This window comes from Microtus ochrogaster, chromosome 5 (genome assembly GCF_000317375.1).
Source record: "Microtus ochrogaster isolate Prairie Vole_2 chromosome 5, MicOch1.0, whole genome shotgun sequence".
Lineage (NCBI taxonomy): Eukaryota > Metazoa > Chordata > Mammalia > Rodentia > Cricetidae > Microtus > Microtus ochrogaster.
Window position 1 is genome coordinate 90,063,891 of NC_022012.1, and position 17,456 is coordinate 90,081,346.

General features: G+C 42.6%; 2 protein-coding genes across 8 annotated transcripts in view; one reads left to right on the forward strand and one right to left on the reverse strand.

The window, feature by feature from the left end:
- Zcwpw2 (zinc finger CW-type and PWWP domain containing 2) overlaps positions 1–424 on the reverse strand; it is a 115,114-nt gene extending 114,690 nt beyond the window's left edge. The window contains exon 1 of the mRNA XM_026779377.1: positions 279–424. The gene's annotated coding sequence lies outside the window, so the exon portion shown is untranslated. The remainder of the gene's footprint in view (positions 1–278) is intronic.
- A 113-nt stretch (positions 425–537) lies between these two features.
- Azi2 (5-azacytidine induced 2) overlaps positions 538–17,456 on the forward strand; it is a 24,834-nt gene continuing 7,915 nt past the window's right edge. Inside the window, exons 1-7 of one of the 7 annotated variants that reach the window (XM_026779373.1) lie at positions 538–920; positions 1,580–1,686; positions 5,566–5,786; positions 7,796–7,921; positions 8,373–8,472; positions 9,279–9,427; positions 14,403–14,497. In XM_026779373.1, coding sequence (XP_026635174.1) covers positions 5,571–5,786; positions 7,796–7,921; positions 8,373–8,472; positions 9,279–9,427; positions 14,403–14,497 — 686 coding nt within the window. In that variant the 5' untranslated portion in view covers positions 538–920; positions 1,580–1,686; positions 5,566–5,570. Of the gene's footprint in view, positions 1,003–1,056; positions 1,112–1,579; positions 1,687–3,518; positions 4,066–5,565; positions 5,787–7,795; positions 7,922–8,372; positions 8,473–9,278; positions 9,428–14,402; positions 14,498–17,456 lie in introns of those variants that run through there. The other 6 variants (XM_005348067.2, XM_013346578.2, XM_026779375.1 and 3 more) reach the window with 6 other exon arrangements.

The window sequence follows — 17,456 nt, forward strand, 5'->3', positions numbered from 1 at the left end:
GGGGGGGGGGGGGAGCAACTCTAAGGAAGCCAGAACAAGGCAAAGTTGGCCATGGTCCCCTCTTCTCCTACGTCACTGAAGAGGATTCCGGAACCCCAGCTGAGCCAGTGAGGGGCGTGGGAAACACAGAGCGACCTCGCTTCACCGACACCCAGGGAGATCGCCGCGCGACCCTCAACACGGGGCCTGCATGGGTTCCAGGGAGCGCGGACGCACGTCAGCTCGCGGGTTAGCAGCCACCACGCCAGGCGCCGCCAAGCCGAGCCGCAGCCACCCACCTTCCGGTACCGGCGAGGCCGCCGAGTGGAAAGGACGCGCTAGAGGGCGCCCTGAACACGGGCCTCAGACCCGCTGCAGCCGGCCCGCGACTTTCCCAGCTCCACTCCGCCTCCCCGCGGCCCGCTGCGACGCCTCACCAGGCTCCCGCCGCAGAGACCACTGGGACTCGTAGTGCGCCCCGCCGCGGAGGCTCACGGGACTCGTGGTGCGCACCCCCCCCCGCGCGCTCGCGCAGAGGCTCATGGGACTTGTAGTCCGCCCCGCCCTTCCCGGCCAGAGCGCCGCTCCGCGGTGCCCGCAGATCCTTCAGGTCCCGCTTCCGGTTTCGTCGCCCTGCGCTGGTTCACAGGGTGTGTGCAGCGGCGACACCTTTGTGGGCTGCGGGGCGTTCGTGGCCCCTTCTAGAAACCTCTCGTCAGCCGAGCTAGCGCGCGTGCTGCGGGGTAACGGGCCTGCTCGGGCGGCCCCGGGCCGCTCCTGCTCTGCTCGCCCGTGACCTCCCGGCCCCCCGACGACAGGCCTGCGGGAGCCGCGGCCGAAGACATGGGACTCCCTCGGTACACCTGCGGCGGCCACCTTGACGAGGGGAGCGGCGGTGTCTTCGAGGAAACCGGAAGCCCGTGGTGACCCCTGGCGACCCGGTTTGTTTTCAGTCGGTTTCCAAACACTGGGGAAGCGAAACCCGGTGGCCTTGGGGGCGGCCCTACGTAGCCAGGGTTCAGGGTGAGTGGATCGCTCGCGCTCGCCGGGAGGGTGCAGACGGCCTAGACCGGCCTGGTGGCTGTCGCCTGGCCACACACACGTCGTCTTCTGTCCCCGGCGCCCCTCCGCGGTACGGAGCGGCCCAGCGTAGCATCCCCAGCCCCTGTCATCCCCACCGCCCGGCTGCCACAGGCTCTTCCCAAGCCTTCACGGCCCTACTTTGATCGACTGGGAATACTTTCAGTTTTATTTCCTGCACTGAGGTGGCATTTATGTCGGAAAGGGAAAGGGACACGGGTACTGTCAATGGCGTCTGGGCAGTGACCGTCAGTCTTTTTTTGGCTGTATTGCAAGGTAGGCTAGTAGTAGTCCTCCTCACCGGGACCTCGGTTCTTAGAGGTGAGATGGACTACCCATGGAAGCTACTACAAATCAGAACATAAATTGCTCAGAACAAAATAATACGATAATCAAAAACATTGACCACTGGGGTTGAAATTGGCTTCTGCTCTTTAAATACAGAAGACATCCCCCGTCTCGCCCCCCGTTTGAGTTTTTAGTTGGAGTGAACAAAATCTTAAAGCAGTTTCATTTCTAGTTCTCCAAAAATGTCGTGACCCCGTCCGCGGTGCCCACTCCTTCTTCTCAAACTGGGAATAGTTGGGATTATTTGCTGGATCTCTACAAAATACTGATTGCCCTAAGGTTCGTAAATGCTCGTTTTCATGCAAATGTGAGCGTTTGATATCTAAGAGCCAGCATGCTGTCATGGGAAACGGCAGTGGATTAGATCAAAAGCCCTGGGATGTAAGCATTGGATTTTCCATCTGGTCACATAACACGAGTTAGAGGCTAAGCCTCTTACTCCTGCTTGCTTTCCCCTTTTCTGAAGTACACTGCTCACTTTCCAGATAACAGTCTCTAAGAGCTGGACCGGCTCTGAGCTGGCAACCTGTTTGCATATGTAATTACCTCACCTGTGACTTGAGATGTGCTTACCCATCTCAGTGTTTTTACCTTGATTTAAAGAATCCTTAAGAACTACCTAGTTCATTAAAAGGTGAAGCACACATTGCGTATGGTGGCACGCGCCCTAAATAATCGCAGCACTTGGGAAACAGGCATGCTGATTTCTGAGTTCCAGGCCAGCCCCTTACACAGTGAGACCTCTTTAAAAAAATACGGTGAAGCACAGTGTCTACTGTAAAACTGCCTAAACCAGAAGTGCTTCGTTAATGTTAGCGCAGGTCATTGTAGTTCCCACTGAGTGAAGTGATGCGGTAGTAGTAGTAGTAGTAGTAGTAGTAGTAATAATAATAGTAATAATAATAATAATAATAATAATAATAATAAACAACTTCTGAATGGGACCAACCTAACTTTAATGGCACTTCCCTGAATTGAAGTTGTCTCGTTGTTAGAACATAGTTACTGACAGTATCTCGTGGAGGTGTTGGTTGCGTTGAGATGCACTGCAGCAGAGGAGTGAGGGGAAGGCCGACAGAGCCGTACTTGAGTCTTGAAAGCCTTAGCCATGGCAGCTGGGCTCTGAACTACTGCAGGCCGTGAGTCAGGATCATCATGAAAATGGAATTGCTCATATTGCATATCTGAAGTGCTTAAGCTTTTGGAGACTTAATGAATTACAGAGCATATGGTTGGAAAGGTGCATCAATGAAGTGCTGGCATCTTTTTAAAAGGGCGCTTGAGAATCCCTTTTAAAGGAACAGAAGCCACTCCTGCCCCTAATTATTTAAAATGAGAAAAAGAGTCACTTGTTATTTCCTGGTTCTCCTCCATAAGACAGTCTTTTTTTGCCCACTGTTTAATTGACCTAGATGAAGTGGGTTCTCAAATATCCTAACTTTTTAGAGATAGGAACCCAATGGAAATTTTTTTAAAGATTTTATTTATTATGTATACAGTGTTCTGCCTGCATGTACACTTGCAGGCCAGAAGAGGGCACCCGATCTCATAGATGGTTGTGAGCCACCATATGGTTGCTGGGATATGAACTCAGGACCTCTGCAAGAGCATTCAGTGCTCTCAACCTCTGAGCCATCTCTCCAGCCCGCCAGTGGAAATTCTAAACAGTATTCAGTTTAGAAAGTAATGCACAGTAGGCCTTAATTCAAACCCCAGCTCTTTGACGTGCCACAGGTATGATCGCAGAGACATTTACTCACCTCTTTAAGTCGATTTCCTTGACTCTGGTGTTGGTAGCTTTTTTCTAGCCAAGTTTAGTGTAAATATATCTAACTTATCAGTCAGTTTATGACACAACTGTGAGTTTCTTTTTATCTGTTCAGGTTGCCATTCTGTATTTGGATTAGGAGGTGGTATTTTAATGATACAATCCAAGCCTGTTATGTATAGCTGTGAGAGTTGAGATCCAGAGAACTGAAGTGAACTAGTATGTAATCAGGGTGACAGATTATAGACTAGAACTTGATTTTCTTAACCTTAGGCCATTGTATCATAGAGCTTGTCTGGATTCTTATTGGGAAAAATTACAGTCACACTATTCAGTGTGTTTTATGAAGAACCTGTATTTGGTTTGAGCACGAGGTCCAACTCCCACCCCCACCTAACCCTAACCTCAGTGCAGGCAGGTAAGGGCTTCCCAATCCTCCCCAGGCCCAAACCACTCAACCCAACTCCCTCCATCAGCCCTGCTGCAGGCATGGGCAAATCCGGGCTGCTGTCAGACTTGGTCAGAGAAGCTTCCTTTTGCAGTGGTCACCAGTCACTGGCGAGATGCATGCTGGGTCAAAGTGATGAGAATTAGAGACTGAATGCCCAGCCCTGCGTGAGACATCTGTATTAATCTTGGCACCAGCAGTGCGGAGATCATCCTGGTAGAGAGGTGGAAAGCATGTTAAGAGCGGAAGGAAGGAGAGGAGTGCTGTGACCTGCTGCCTGGTAGATGCACGGTCTCATAGCAACTGTTGTCACCTTGCAGGATTTAACATAGAATCCCAGTTTTCTCTATGCTAGAGAGATGCTCCTCCGCTAGACTTCAGCAGCAGTCCAGTGACTGTGTTTGTCTATTCTTGACACTAAATTACTAAAGATTATTGGAATGTAAGTATTTTTTTAATTATGGTAAATAAGAATACGTACAAGCAAGTTTCTTAAAATGTTGCATATTAGCATTAGCTTGATTATTTAACTTTAGTGCCATTTACTCAGAAGCATCAAACTTGTGGGCTAGCTGGCTGGTTTTGTAGCTACATTATCACAGGGTTCCATACTGTAGCTAGCCCAAGACTGCCTGAGACTCTCTCTCTAGCCCAGGCAGCCTTGAACTGGTAGTAGTCATTCCAGCTCAGCCTTCCAAGTGCTGTGATTACAGATGTGAGCTTCCCTACTCGTTTTCTAAGGCCTTGATGGATGTAAGGTTTTCTTTGGGGAAAAAAAAAGGTTGATTGTGGAGGGGAAAATATTAGTAACTCTGGCTCTAAAACAAGACAGCATCTGCTGAACACTAATCTGACCCACCCTGGCCAATTTTCTCTTCTGCAATAAGACTTTCTACCTCTTATTGTAGGGAGCCTTGGGAATTAAAGTGGATGCTTCTGAGCAGCACAGGGCCGAGTAGTTGATTGGTGGTTATATGACTCAGCCTTGTATTCTGATGTGAAATACGAGTAAATGGGCTACTTATGAAGTAAAAGATAACTTTTTGGGTCCCAATTTTAGAAATTTAGTTATTAAGATGGGTGTCTTGACTTTGGACCTCTGGGGGGAGTAAGTGGCCCATTGTGGCAGGGCACTGAGAAATAACTCCCATCAAGGTAGGAAGAGAGAGTTAGAGGCCTGGACTAAGGTACAAGATCTCCTTTGAAGACATGCCTCTAATGATCTAAGGATCTTCCCTAATGCCACACTTCTGGAAGGTCCACAACACCATCACTACCACTGTTGGGACCAGACCATAACAGTGGTGAATCTACTTAACAAGTGTAAGTGTCGTGTCTAGGCTATCTTTGAAAACATTTTATAGAATATGGGCCAAAATATTCTTTTAGGTAAAATAGTATTTTACAGTCATGTTTTATTTAGCTAGGGATCCAACTTAGAACCTGATACATGCTTGGCAAATGTTCTACTGCTGAACCCTAATCCAGTGTAATTTCATACTTTTATAGAACTTAATAGTAATGGATTATAGTACTGGATCTAAGTTCTTTATTTGTATTCATTTTCATCCTTTATATTATAAAAGTGGCTATTAATATTTCCTGAGCCATAACAGCTTACCCACTAAGTCACCCAGCCCCTTACACTTACACTTGTTAAGTAGATTCACAACTGTTATGGTCTGGTCCCCACATTGGTAGTGATGGTGTTGTGGACCTTCCAGAAGTGTGGCATTAGGAGAGATCCTTAGATCATTAGAGGCATGTCCTCAAAGGAGATCTTGTACTTTAGTCCAGGCCTCTGCCTCTCTTTTGGGTTAGAGCCTGGGCAGCTTGCTTATAGCAGTTACCCTGTGCTCCCTCTGAAAGGATAGCTTTAAGGTTGTTCTCAGTGTTCACGTTGTAAATCTAGCTTGTCTTCCCTGCTTTCTCGACTCCATAGCTGCCATGGACACACTAGTAGAAGATGACATCTGCATTCTGAATCATGAGAAAGCCCACAGAAGAGAGACGGTGACTCCACTCTCAGGGTATTCAGGAGATGAGTCTGTTGCTTCACATTTTGCTCTTGTCACCGCATATGAAGACATCAAGAAGAGACTTAAAGATTCAGAGAAAGAAAACTCTTTCTTAAAGAAAAGAATAAGGGCTTTGGAAGAAAAGGTCATTTTTTCTTTTGATTATATTTGACATAAAGAATAATTCCAAATATTTGATATTTAAAATATTTTCTAATCTGTCTTCCAAGACTAAGTAAGAATTTCTAAATTGTTCACCACTAAACTATGTTGCATCAGTTGTACCATGTGCTTGGTAATCTCGTAGGACAAGATTTAAAAACTTAAAGATTTTCTGTTCCAGCATTTTCTTTTCCTTGTTTTCATATTGCCTACTGTCATCGCTATGTATTGTTGTCATTTTTTTTCCATGTGTGTGTGTTGCACACGCATGTGTACCTGCATATATTTGAAGGCCAGAAATCAGCTTCGGGTGTTGTTCCTTAGGAGCTGTTCACCTTCTTTGTTGAGACAGGATCTCACACTGGGTCACAGTGGTTACTAATTAGACTAGGCTACCTGGCTAGGGAGCCTCGGGATCTTCCAGTCACTGTCTCCTTTGACTGGGGTTACAAGTACACACAACACCAGGGTTTTAACCTGAGGGTTGATCTCTGGTCTGCACGCTTGTGCAACAAGCGTTTACCAACTGAGCTGTCACCCCGCCCTGGTATATGCCTGTAACAGCATTTCCAAGTCTGTACAGAAGAGTAAGATCCTAGTAAATGACTTTGCTTCTGTGGTTGGCAAGCTCTTCAGCGGGATTGGACGGACCCTTTACTTCTGCATTCTCTTTGCTTTCCTGGGGAAAGTAGGAGTAACCCTTGAAGCTGACAGTGATATGTACTTCCCATACTAAGGGTTACATTTCTTAATATTATCTGAGGTAGCCGAAATGCAGTCTAAATCATCAGACTTAACTTGATTTTATATGTCAAACTTTTTCTTGGCTGCACATTTATTTATGGCATTTTAAGGTTCTAATTAGTTTATTTCTTCAAATCAGGTTTGTATTATTATCTTACAAAAACAAGAACTTCAAATGGTAAAAGAAATGAGTTTGTTTTCTTTTAAAGACTAATTAATTTATTTAATGTACATTGGGGTTTTGCCTGCATGTGTCTCTGTATGAGGTTGTCAGATTCCCTGGAACTGGAATCATAGCTATGAACTGCCACGTGGGTGGTGGAAATTGAACCCAGGTCCTTTAGAAGAACAGTCAGTGCTCCCAACTGTCAAGTCATCTCTCCAGTCCAAGAAATGAGTTCTTTTAGTTTTTCAAGACAGGGTTTCTCTGTAGCTTTGGAGCCTGTCCTGGCACTAGCTCTTGTAGACCAGGCTGGCCTCGAACTCACAGAGATCCGCCTGTCTCTGCCTCCCGAGTGCTGGGATTAAAGACATGTGCCACCACCGCCCAGCCAAGAAATGAGTTCTTAAGAAATTTCCCTGTATTTAAAAACTTGAGGGGTGGGTGTTGGTAGAACTTATTCGCTTGGTGGGATTGCAAAGCAAGGAAGTCATTTCATAGTATTATCATAATTTCTTCTCATTCATTTTAACTTAGTAATTAAGTCTGCTTGTCATATATTAGCATACTAGTTGTGCTTTTAAACTTCAATAAAATCATGGAATTTAGTGCATAGTTAACATACAAAATCTGTACTTTGTGACCATCAATCTATTAATTTCAATTGCTGGAATAATGTAAGATTTAATGAAGTGACATGTGTATTCCTTAAGAAGTCGAGTCTGATTTGATACTTTTCTGGTGATAGAAATTAGATATTGTAGATTTGGAAACTACCCGGACACTTCCAAGACTACTGTATTATAGTGTGATTATTACGTATATTATAAAGCAGATAGTACAAAGTACAGATTACTGTTGAGCAACAAACATATGTGTTTGGGTTTCTTTTTTGAGTTTTTTTTCTATTATATTTGTCTTGTTAGTGAGATTGTGTGGGAGTCAATAGTCACTTAATTTTAGGCAAAGGTAGGCTTTATCCTTACGTTGACATGGTTAGAGTAAGGTGTAGAGCCACCACGAGATGAACTTACGTGATTCTGCAGAATACTCACGGAAGGTTTCTTCCCCTAATGTCATGCTATCAGCTTGCCGGAGCTCGAGCAGATGAAGAAACAAGTTCTGTGGGACGAGAACAAGTGAATAAGGCCTATCATGCATATCGAGAGGTTTGCATCGAGAGAGACAGCTTGAAGAACAAATTGGAGAAAATAGTAAGTTGATTTGAAAATACTTTATATTTTAATTATTTTGTCTTGCAAGAAGTTTAGAATTAAAGGGTTAAACATTTACATTTATTAATTAAAATAAACATGCTCATGGCATATGGAAAACTATATTTTCCAATAACATACAAAAATAAATGCTTAGTATTTAATGATGTTAAGGACTTAAAGTCTCCTAGCACCACTGACTGACTTTGAAACAAGTATGACAAGGTCAGATTACTCATTGTGAACGTTTTATTTTGTTTTTGTTTTGTTTTTAATCCAGTGAGCAGTGATGTCCTAAGAAACAAAGATTAGTGAGAATCAGGGTTCATTTTCCCCATCTTGCTTTTAAAAGTTAGAATGAGATTTATTCAATGTTGACCTAAAAAGTAAGAAATAAGACAAACCTAGAGATTTTATTGACTGTAATTTGGCATTTTCCCTACTTAACTAGAATAAAGACAACACTGAATCTTTGAAAGTATTGAATGAACAGCTACAGTCTAAAGAAGTAGAGCTTCTGCAGCTAAGAACAGAGGTGGAAACTCAGCAGGGTATGCCACTTACTTATTATGAATATTCTAATAGAATTAATTGATCTTTCCATTTGTGTGTTATATTCATAATCCGTTTCCTATATCTGTATGATAAAGGCTATTTTTTTTCTGTTCTTTTTTTCACACAATATCTTACTAACTTTTCTTTATCTGAAAATTGTAGTTTCCCTACAGAAGATATGATGTATTTATTCAAGGGTAGTGTATAATAAAGTAGAGGAGCAAAGACAAAACCCCATCCTCTCCAAAACTCTCACCCACTGAGTTCTCCTGACTTGGCCTTCCTACTGAACTTACTGCCCACAGTTAAACATGTTGTCATGGAGTGGCCTGATTGTCTCTTAAATCTTTTTCTTCCTGAAAGTTGATGAAATGTATAGATGAGATGCCGAAAGGAAAGTTTGTCTGGGAAATGGAGATGATAGTCTTGTTCCCATCTACAGTCTCGTGAGATAAGCAGAAGAAACGCCTATTGACAGACCTTTCAGTAAAAAATTCAATGTGAGATCTTCCCAGGTTGATGGTCGGGACATTTTGGAGATGGAGAAATGAAGGACTAAGTCGGGTACTGTAGGTTCCAGCTGTGTTAAGTTCCATAGTCAGGTGTTTAAGAGTGAAGTTGTTTTGACATGCATTCTGTCAGTCAAATTGCAAACTTTGATGGAGTTCATGATGCTGGCTGAGCCTTAGTATTTATGCTTGTTTAGTGCTGGTTACTTACTGATATTTTACCAGTGTCACCTAGGAACTGTATTTGGTATTAAAAGCAAAAATAACTATTTTGTTGTCTATCCTTTTTCTAGTGATGAGGAATTTAAATCCACCCTCATCTAACTGGGAGGTAGAAAAGTTAAGCTGTGACTTGAAGATCCATGGTTTGGAACAAGAGCTGGAGCTCATGAGGAAGGAATGCAACGATCTCAAAGTAGAGCTGCAGAAAGCCAAACAGATGGTACTTCAGCATTGTTACATTGGGAACTTGTGCACTTCGTGTATCATATATAGGTTGTGTAACTAAGTACTAAGTCATAGGTCTATAATTAATTATAGCATAGAATGTTCATTGTTGCTAGTATTTCATATATCCTATATATTCATTCTCGCCTTAGAATATAATTTTAAGACTTGATTTAAAATGTATATTGAACTATTTCTTAGTTACTTTTCTATTGTTGTGACAAAACACCATTACCAAGCAATTTATAAGAGAAGCATTTAATTTGGGGGTCAAGGTTCCAGAGGGTTTAACTCCATGATCATCATGTCTGGGAACATAGCAACAGGCACGCAGGGTATTGGAGCGATAGCAAAGAGCTTACATCTGATTCACAGGCGCAAGACAGAGAAAGAGAGCTATCTGGAATCCCACGAGCTTGTTATACCTCAGATTCCACCTCCTGCCCTACCCTCCAGTGTCACTCACACCTCCTTCAACAGGGCCATGCTTCCCAACCCTTCCTAAACAGTTGTATCAACAGCAGACCAAGCATTTAAACATAGCCCAGGAGGACTATTCTCATTCAAACCACCAATAATTTAATTTTTATTTTAATTTTTTCCCCAAACTTCCCTTCCATAGGGTTCCTCTCATTTTGAATGTGTCTGAAAATTTTAAAGAGAACTTAGTTTTAACTTTTTCCATTTTATTTAACCTAACAGTTTGTTTAGTTTAGACAAAAGAGACATCATTATAGAATTCTTGGGGGAAAAAACAAGTTTACCACTAACAAAGGAAGCCTTACATAGCCTATTTCTTTTCAGAAGACTCAAAACATTTGAGAATTCAAGAATTAGGAAAATGAACAAGAAAAACATCTGCCAAGCCTGCTGCCATAGCTTGATTAACTTACAGTCACCCGTTCATGCAGACTGCCTCCACCCTAGCATGCTTAGCCTAAAGTCATCCATTCATGCAGACTGGCAGACTGCCTCTCAGTTTCTCCCTAGGAGTCTGTTTACCATGATTTACCCTGGGTTCAAAAACAGCTGAGTTTTCAGATAAAGCCAGGGAATATGAAAAAATGGCACCAGAATTTTTTGTTTGTTTGTTTTTTTGTTTTTTCGAGACAGGGTTTCTCTGTGGTTTTGGAGCCTGTCCTGGAACTAGCTCTTGTAGACCAGGCTGGTCTCGAACTCACAGAGATCCTCCTGCCTCTGCCTCCTGAGTGCTGGGATTAAAGGCGTGCGCCACCACCGCCCGACTACACCAGGATATTTTCACATTTGTGTATTTTAATCCTCTCCTCAACTATTTGCCCACCAAAGCCTTACATACTGCTAAGGACTCCTGTCCACTTTTCCCTGGAGGTCACCTTCTAAAAGTAGAGTGCTTGCCATTCTCTGACTCAGCCAGAGTTGTGTACCCATACCCCAAATATGGCAGATGTGCTCACACTTCTCTCTTGTAGAATGTAGTCTTTATCTGTCAGTGCCCGCTGAGAATGAGCTGCAAGTCGGAGCACGGGAGCTTTCTGCTTCCACCTGACTAACTTCATCCGTACTGGACAGTGAGAAGCCATATTGGAAACCCTGGACCTGGTAAAAGAAAGCACCACAAAAATGGATGTCTACTTGGCTTAGAGCCCAAATGGTTTCTGTCTCTGTTACTTGACTGCACTAAACATTACTGCCCTACCTTTAAACTTGTGGCTGGCTAGACATCACCATTTCTCTGTATTTGAGCATTCTGTTCCATAAGCTCAGTGATGGCAGCCACTAATGAGTCCCTTGAAAACAGCTGTTTGCTTGCTTGCCTGCTAGAGAAGACTGGCACTTTGAAACTCGGAATCATTGTCAGTGTGTATTCTCTTTTTGAAAGGAAATAATTTGATAGTTTCTATAAATTAAAGTATGTTTACATTTTATACATAGACTTTTCACTGTAGAATGAGAAACAGTACCATGCGATCATGGAAATCTGGCTCACTGTGTTTTTTATTGAATATGGAAATTAGGAATGTCATTTACTTTCAAGAAATTTATATTCTATGGGCATTAAATAACTTTTCATAAATGTTAAGTTAGGGATTGTATAAAGAGGTTAGCATAGTACATGGACAGAGTGTATTCAGTACATACATTAAAACAAAAAGAAATTTGTTTAGAGTAATTCAGAAAGACAGTGTCTGTGGAAGTGGAGTGTGGTTCTTCTTACTTATTCTGTTCCACTAGGTGGTGCTAGGGAATAAATATGCTTTTAGTTTATATCTATCGTATGCTAGCAGTTCATAGAAACAGGTTATTAGAAGTACAAGAACCTTTTGAAAGTTCCATCAGTTTAAACTGATGATGACATGAATTCTGAGAGGTGAGAAACTTTTAGAGTTTGGTTTGAGGTAGGGAGGAGTGTTGAAAGGGCAAGAAAACCTGACCGCTTTCCTAGTCAGGCATTCTTGACAGCAGGGGGTCTTACCGTGAAAAATACCACACCTGATGCTAAGACACTAACAAGAGCCGGTGGCTTTCCCCCAAGGTTTCCAAGTTAAAACTATGTTGTTTTATGTACTTTTAAATCTGAGTAAAATCTTCTTGGATATAGAAATTTAAGAATGAGCCAAAAAAAGCAGTTTATTTTCACATTCATAACTTGTCTGTGTCTACTCTGCCCATAATTTTAAAATGCTAAGACACCATTTATGTGACACATAATTTAGGATACCTTCAGGGTGTGTAGCAGCAGCCTTTGTGGTCATACTAGTAGCTCTCTATTGACTATTTGCAAACTTGGCTACTAGTGTTTGCTCTTAGGAAGGTCAGCATTTCAGAGGTGGCTCTGCTGGGCTTTCCCAACACCTTACCCTGGCCATTTACATTCAGAGCAGTTGGTTCTGAGAGTTCAGACTCAGCCACAGTGATATAATACATTGAGTTAAAGTAAATAGCCAGTGTGGGGCCCTAGTGTTGGGCAGTGTAGTGAAGGTCCCAGGAAAGCTATAGTGCATGTGGACATGTGGACCTTGAGGGAATTTCCAAGAGTGCTGTTCAGAGAAGTGCAGCCTACTCACTTCCATAAGGAGTTTTTGCATGTTAAGGACAATCCTTTTGAGGATTTTAATTTTTGCTGGTCTAGGTTCAACCTTTTCTGCAGTGACAGTAAGTATAAAACTATTTTCTTATCCTAACAATATTTATTTTGTATTGTTGGCTTTCAAGAGGTTTCCAATAAATGTGTATTTTAAATATTCACTAAGGAGCCTATTTTTTTAATTTATGACACAAAAACTGAAGGGGTCTGAGGATCATTTTAATTTCTATTCTATGGAGACCAGTAAAGAACAACCCAAAGCATGTCTCCGATGCTGGTGGTCAGACCTCCCTGATGCTTTGCTGATTCTGTTTCTCCTTCTCCACAGGCTATCCACATGCACTTTGTCACTGCAGTAAAGCCAGGGCCTCAAACTATTTGAAATCCTATACTGTAGTACATCAAATGTAGGGTATATGTGAAGTCCTAATAGCTTTCCCTTGTTACACTAAAGTGTAGCATTGAGATGGTACTTTTGAGACAGACCTTTATTCTGTATCCCAAGTTGGCCCAGAACTCACTATGTAGCCCAGGCTGTCCCCAAACTTATGGCAGTCCTCCTCATCTCCCAAGTATTAGATTATGGGAGTGAGCCACATGCCTGGTCTATAATTTATGTTATATAAGTATTAAGTAAATTTTTTTCATCCTTACACCAGCAGTTCCTCCTGATAAACAAATTAATACCTGTGAGACTGTTACAGAGAGAAGATCATGAGTACATTAGATTCTTTAAAAGTATCTTTATAGGTGTGGGGTTTGGGGGCTGGTGGTTTCATTTTGTCGTGTCACACCTACAATATAAATAAATAAAAGTTTGAAGGATGTGGGGACTTGAAGAAGTTCTTGCCCAGGCTGTACCTGCAAGGGAGTTTGGGAAATGCAGTCTTGAGCTGGCGACACAGTACCGAACCCCAAATCAAATGCCATTAGCAGTGACGAAGATGAGAAGAGGCTGAGGAGACAACTAGAAACCTCAGCCACATTTCCTGAGAGTGATTCTAATGTAACGCCATGCTTTTAAAACTTAACGAGTCTCTCCTCTGCCCACGGCAAAAAAAAAATAAAACCAGTGGGCCCATATGCATTTGATAGAAAATAAGATAAAAATTCTGTAGCGTTTCCCAAGTGAGAACACTGTTCAGGCATAGTTCATGGGGTTTGTTGGGTTTTTTTTTTTTTTAAGAGATAAAATTGCTTTTTCTGAAATTGGAATCAATTTCTTATGTAGTTTTTGAAAATAAAGACGAAAATATTTACACACACAGGAAAGTTCTTACCAGGTCATTCATTTTATGAGGAAATGTCTTAAAACAGTAACTGTGGTTAAGAGCACTGGCTGCTCTTCCAGAGGACCCAGGTTTGATTTCCAGTATCCACATGGTGACTCACTACTGGTCTGTAACTCCAGTTCCAGGGGACCTGACACTTACACAGATATACATGCAGGCAACAACACACCAGTGCACATAAAAGTAAATAAATTTGGAGCTAGAGAGATGGCTCGATGGTTAAAACAGTAACTTGTCCATTTTTTGCTTTTTGGGGGAGGGGTACAGAAATAATGCCAAAACCTCCCATTTTCCATAGAATTCATGCAAATATACCTTAAACAGTAATGTAATGGGTTACACTTCGATATGTTCAAACGTATGTTTTATAGGACTCCAAACTCATGCAAACACATTTAAAAGGAAAATGAAAGCATGAACGCCCCAAATAACTGAAAGTAATTTGGACATTTTGGGGATAGTGGCGGTGTTTGATTAAAATTGAGTCTGAAATCTAGTCTTATACTTTATACAATTATAAACGTATTCTGCGGATGTTGAAACATCTGTGATGGTCAAGAGTTGAGAAAGCTGAAATAATTCCTTTCTTTTCTTTGTTAAACATATGACAGGGTCCATCTCAGGAAGACATTCTGCAGGACAGAGATCTCATCAGAGCAAGCTTGTCGAGGGAGGAGCACACTCCACACCAGGGCCTTCTCCACAGGTCTGTGTGCTTTCCACCTTCATGATGTGCTTGAGCTTTAACCATAGGAGCAGATACTCTGGGTGCTGGCTGTAATCTCTGGTCATCATGTATTTATAAAAATGATTCAACAGTTACTTACCAGTAGGCTTGACCTGACCTGCTATGCCGTACTTATCAAATATATTTGAAAGACTTTTTTTTAGAGAAATTAAAATTTTCAAAGTATCCATCTTTTAATTCTATAACAAATAGCATCTTAGTTCCTTTAAGGCAGTGGTTCTCAACCTTCCAAATGCTGTAGCCCTTTCATACAGTTGCTCATGTTCTGGTGACCCCCCAACCGTGATATTATTTTGTTACTACTTCATAACTAATTTTGCTACTGTAATGAATCATAATGTAAATATCTGGTGTCCTGGTCAGGACTCCCAGGTTGAAAACTGCTTCTTTAAGGTAATGGAGTGAATTTTCAAATGCTAAAGAAAACTATATGTCTGAAAGCGGAATCATAGATGAGGAGTTTTCTCCTTTTTTGTCATAAACAGTGTTCATTTACAAAAAGGTTGTTATATAGTGTTGGTTAACAGATCAGGACTTTACAGTATTTTCTGAATAGGACATAGAATGCTCTCCTAAGATGCAGACAGATAGTGGGGTGAAAATTTGTACTTAGAATAAGCCTATTTGTGTGGGCCATTAACCCCTTTACAGGTACATGGTGTAAATATAATAACAATGCCTAAGAAAATATTGTCCCCTAAAAGGGCAGTGTGATCAGTACTTAGAGTGGCTAAGTAAGATAGCTTTGAAAAGGCAATCTTGTGGAGTTGACTTCTGAACCTGTCTGCTCATGGGCAAAATGAGATTTCCCTGCCCTAGTCAGGGTGACCGTGGTTGTGATGAAACACCATGGCCTACACTTGCACATCACTGCTCCTCATCAGGAAGTCAGGACAGAAACTCAAACAGGGCAGGATCCTGGAGACAGGAGCTGATGCGGAGGCTGTGAAGGGGCGCTGCTTACTGGTTTGCCCCATGACTTGCCTAGCCTGCTTTCTTATAGAATCCAGGGCTATCTGCCCAAGGGTGCCCCCCTTCCCCCCCCACACACAATGGACTGGACCGTCTCATGCCAATCACTAATTAAGAAAATGACCTACAGGCTTGCCTTCATCCTAACCCTATGGAGGCATTTTTTTCAGTTGAGGCTCACTCCTCTCCAATGACTCTAGCCTGTGTCAAGGTGACAGAACACTAGCTCACACAGTCATTTTGCCAAGATGGTATGAGAATATGGTCAAGTGCCTAGCACGTAATGAATACTTAGCCATCATTATTCCTATGTGTTATTTTCAGGGCTCTCAAGTACAATGACTATCATTTTAGTACTCAAGAAACTGCAATACAAGTTCTTTAGAAGCAACTATATACACAAAATGTATTTTCCTTATGTCATTTAAAGCAAGTTAGGATTATACACCCATTAAAGAAAGTAGGCCTGGGGGCTGGAATGATGGCTCAGTGGTTAAGAGCACTGACTGCTCTTCCAGAGGACCCAGGTTCAATTCCCAGCACCCACATGGCAGTTCATAACTGAAGATCCAGTTGCAGGGGATCTGACACCTTCACACCAATGCACATAAAATAAAAAATTTAAAAAAAAGGTAGGCCAAAGTGGTATTGGTATGCAGTCCATGCATAGGCTCAAAAACACTTGGAACCCTGCTGAGAAGTTGAGAGATAACTTACCTTTTCATTTCTTATATAGTGGCTTCAGCATTTGTTCACACACATAGAATTACCAATCATTTTCACACACTTTAAAGATAATGCTTTGATGTCGTTATCCACAAGAGGAGGAGTTGTAAATAGTAATAATCTTAGATATTGGAGGGCGGTGTGGACGTGTGCCTCAGAGCCTGTGTGGGGGTCGGAGAGAACAGTACAGTTGATCTCAGCTTCACTCTTTCCTTGCTTCCAGGAGTTTAACTCAGGTCACTTGCCAACCCATCTTCGGGTTTTAAGATGTATCTTTTTATGTACATGTGTTTTGTGAACCTGCATGTTTATGGGGGCAATAGGTGTGCAGGAGCTTGTAGAAGCCAGAGGAGGCATTGGGTCCCTGGAACTAGAGTTAAAGGCAGTTGGATGCAAGGAACTGAATTCTGGTCCTCCGCAAGAACAGTAAGCACTCTTGTGATGTGGAAGTCCCCTGTGTGCTGTGATTACCATTAATAAAGAAAGAAAGATTGAACGCAGCGCCAGCTTTGGGGGAAATCTGTGCGGTTTCCTCGCCAGCACAGCCGGGCCTACAAGCGAGCAACCATGTCTAAGGGACCTCCAGTCGGTATTGATCTTGGCACCACCTACTTGTGTGTGGGCGTCTTCCAGCACGGGAAGGTGGAGATTATTGCCACTGACCAGGGTAACCGAACCACACCAAGCTATGTGGCTTTTACTGACACGGAACGATTGATTGGGGATGCTGCGAAGAATCAGGTTGCGATGAACCCCACCAACACAGTCTTTGATGCCAAACGTCTGATCGGACGTAGGTTTGATGATGCCGTTGTGCAGTCTGACATGAAGCACTGGCCCTTCATGGTGGTGAACGATGCAGGCAGGCCCAAGGTCCAAGTAGAGTACAGAGGAGAGACAGAAAGCTTCCACCCAGAGGAGGTGTCCTCTATGGTTCTGACTAAGACGAAGGAGATCGCAGAAGCTTATCTGGGGAAGACGGTTACCAATGCTGTGGTCACAGTGCCAACCTGCTTCAATGATTCTCAGCGGCAGGCAACAAAAGATGCTGGAACTATTGCTGGCCTCAATGTCTTTCGAATTATCAATGAGCCGACTGCTGCTGCTATTGCCTTTGGGCTAGATAAGAAGGTTGGAGCTGAAAGGAATGTGCTGATCTTTGACTTGGGAGGTGGTACTTTTGATGTGTCCATCCTCACAATTGAGGATGGAATTTTTG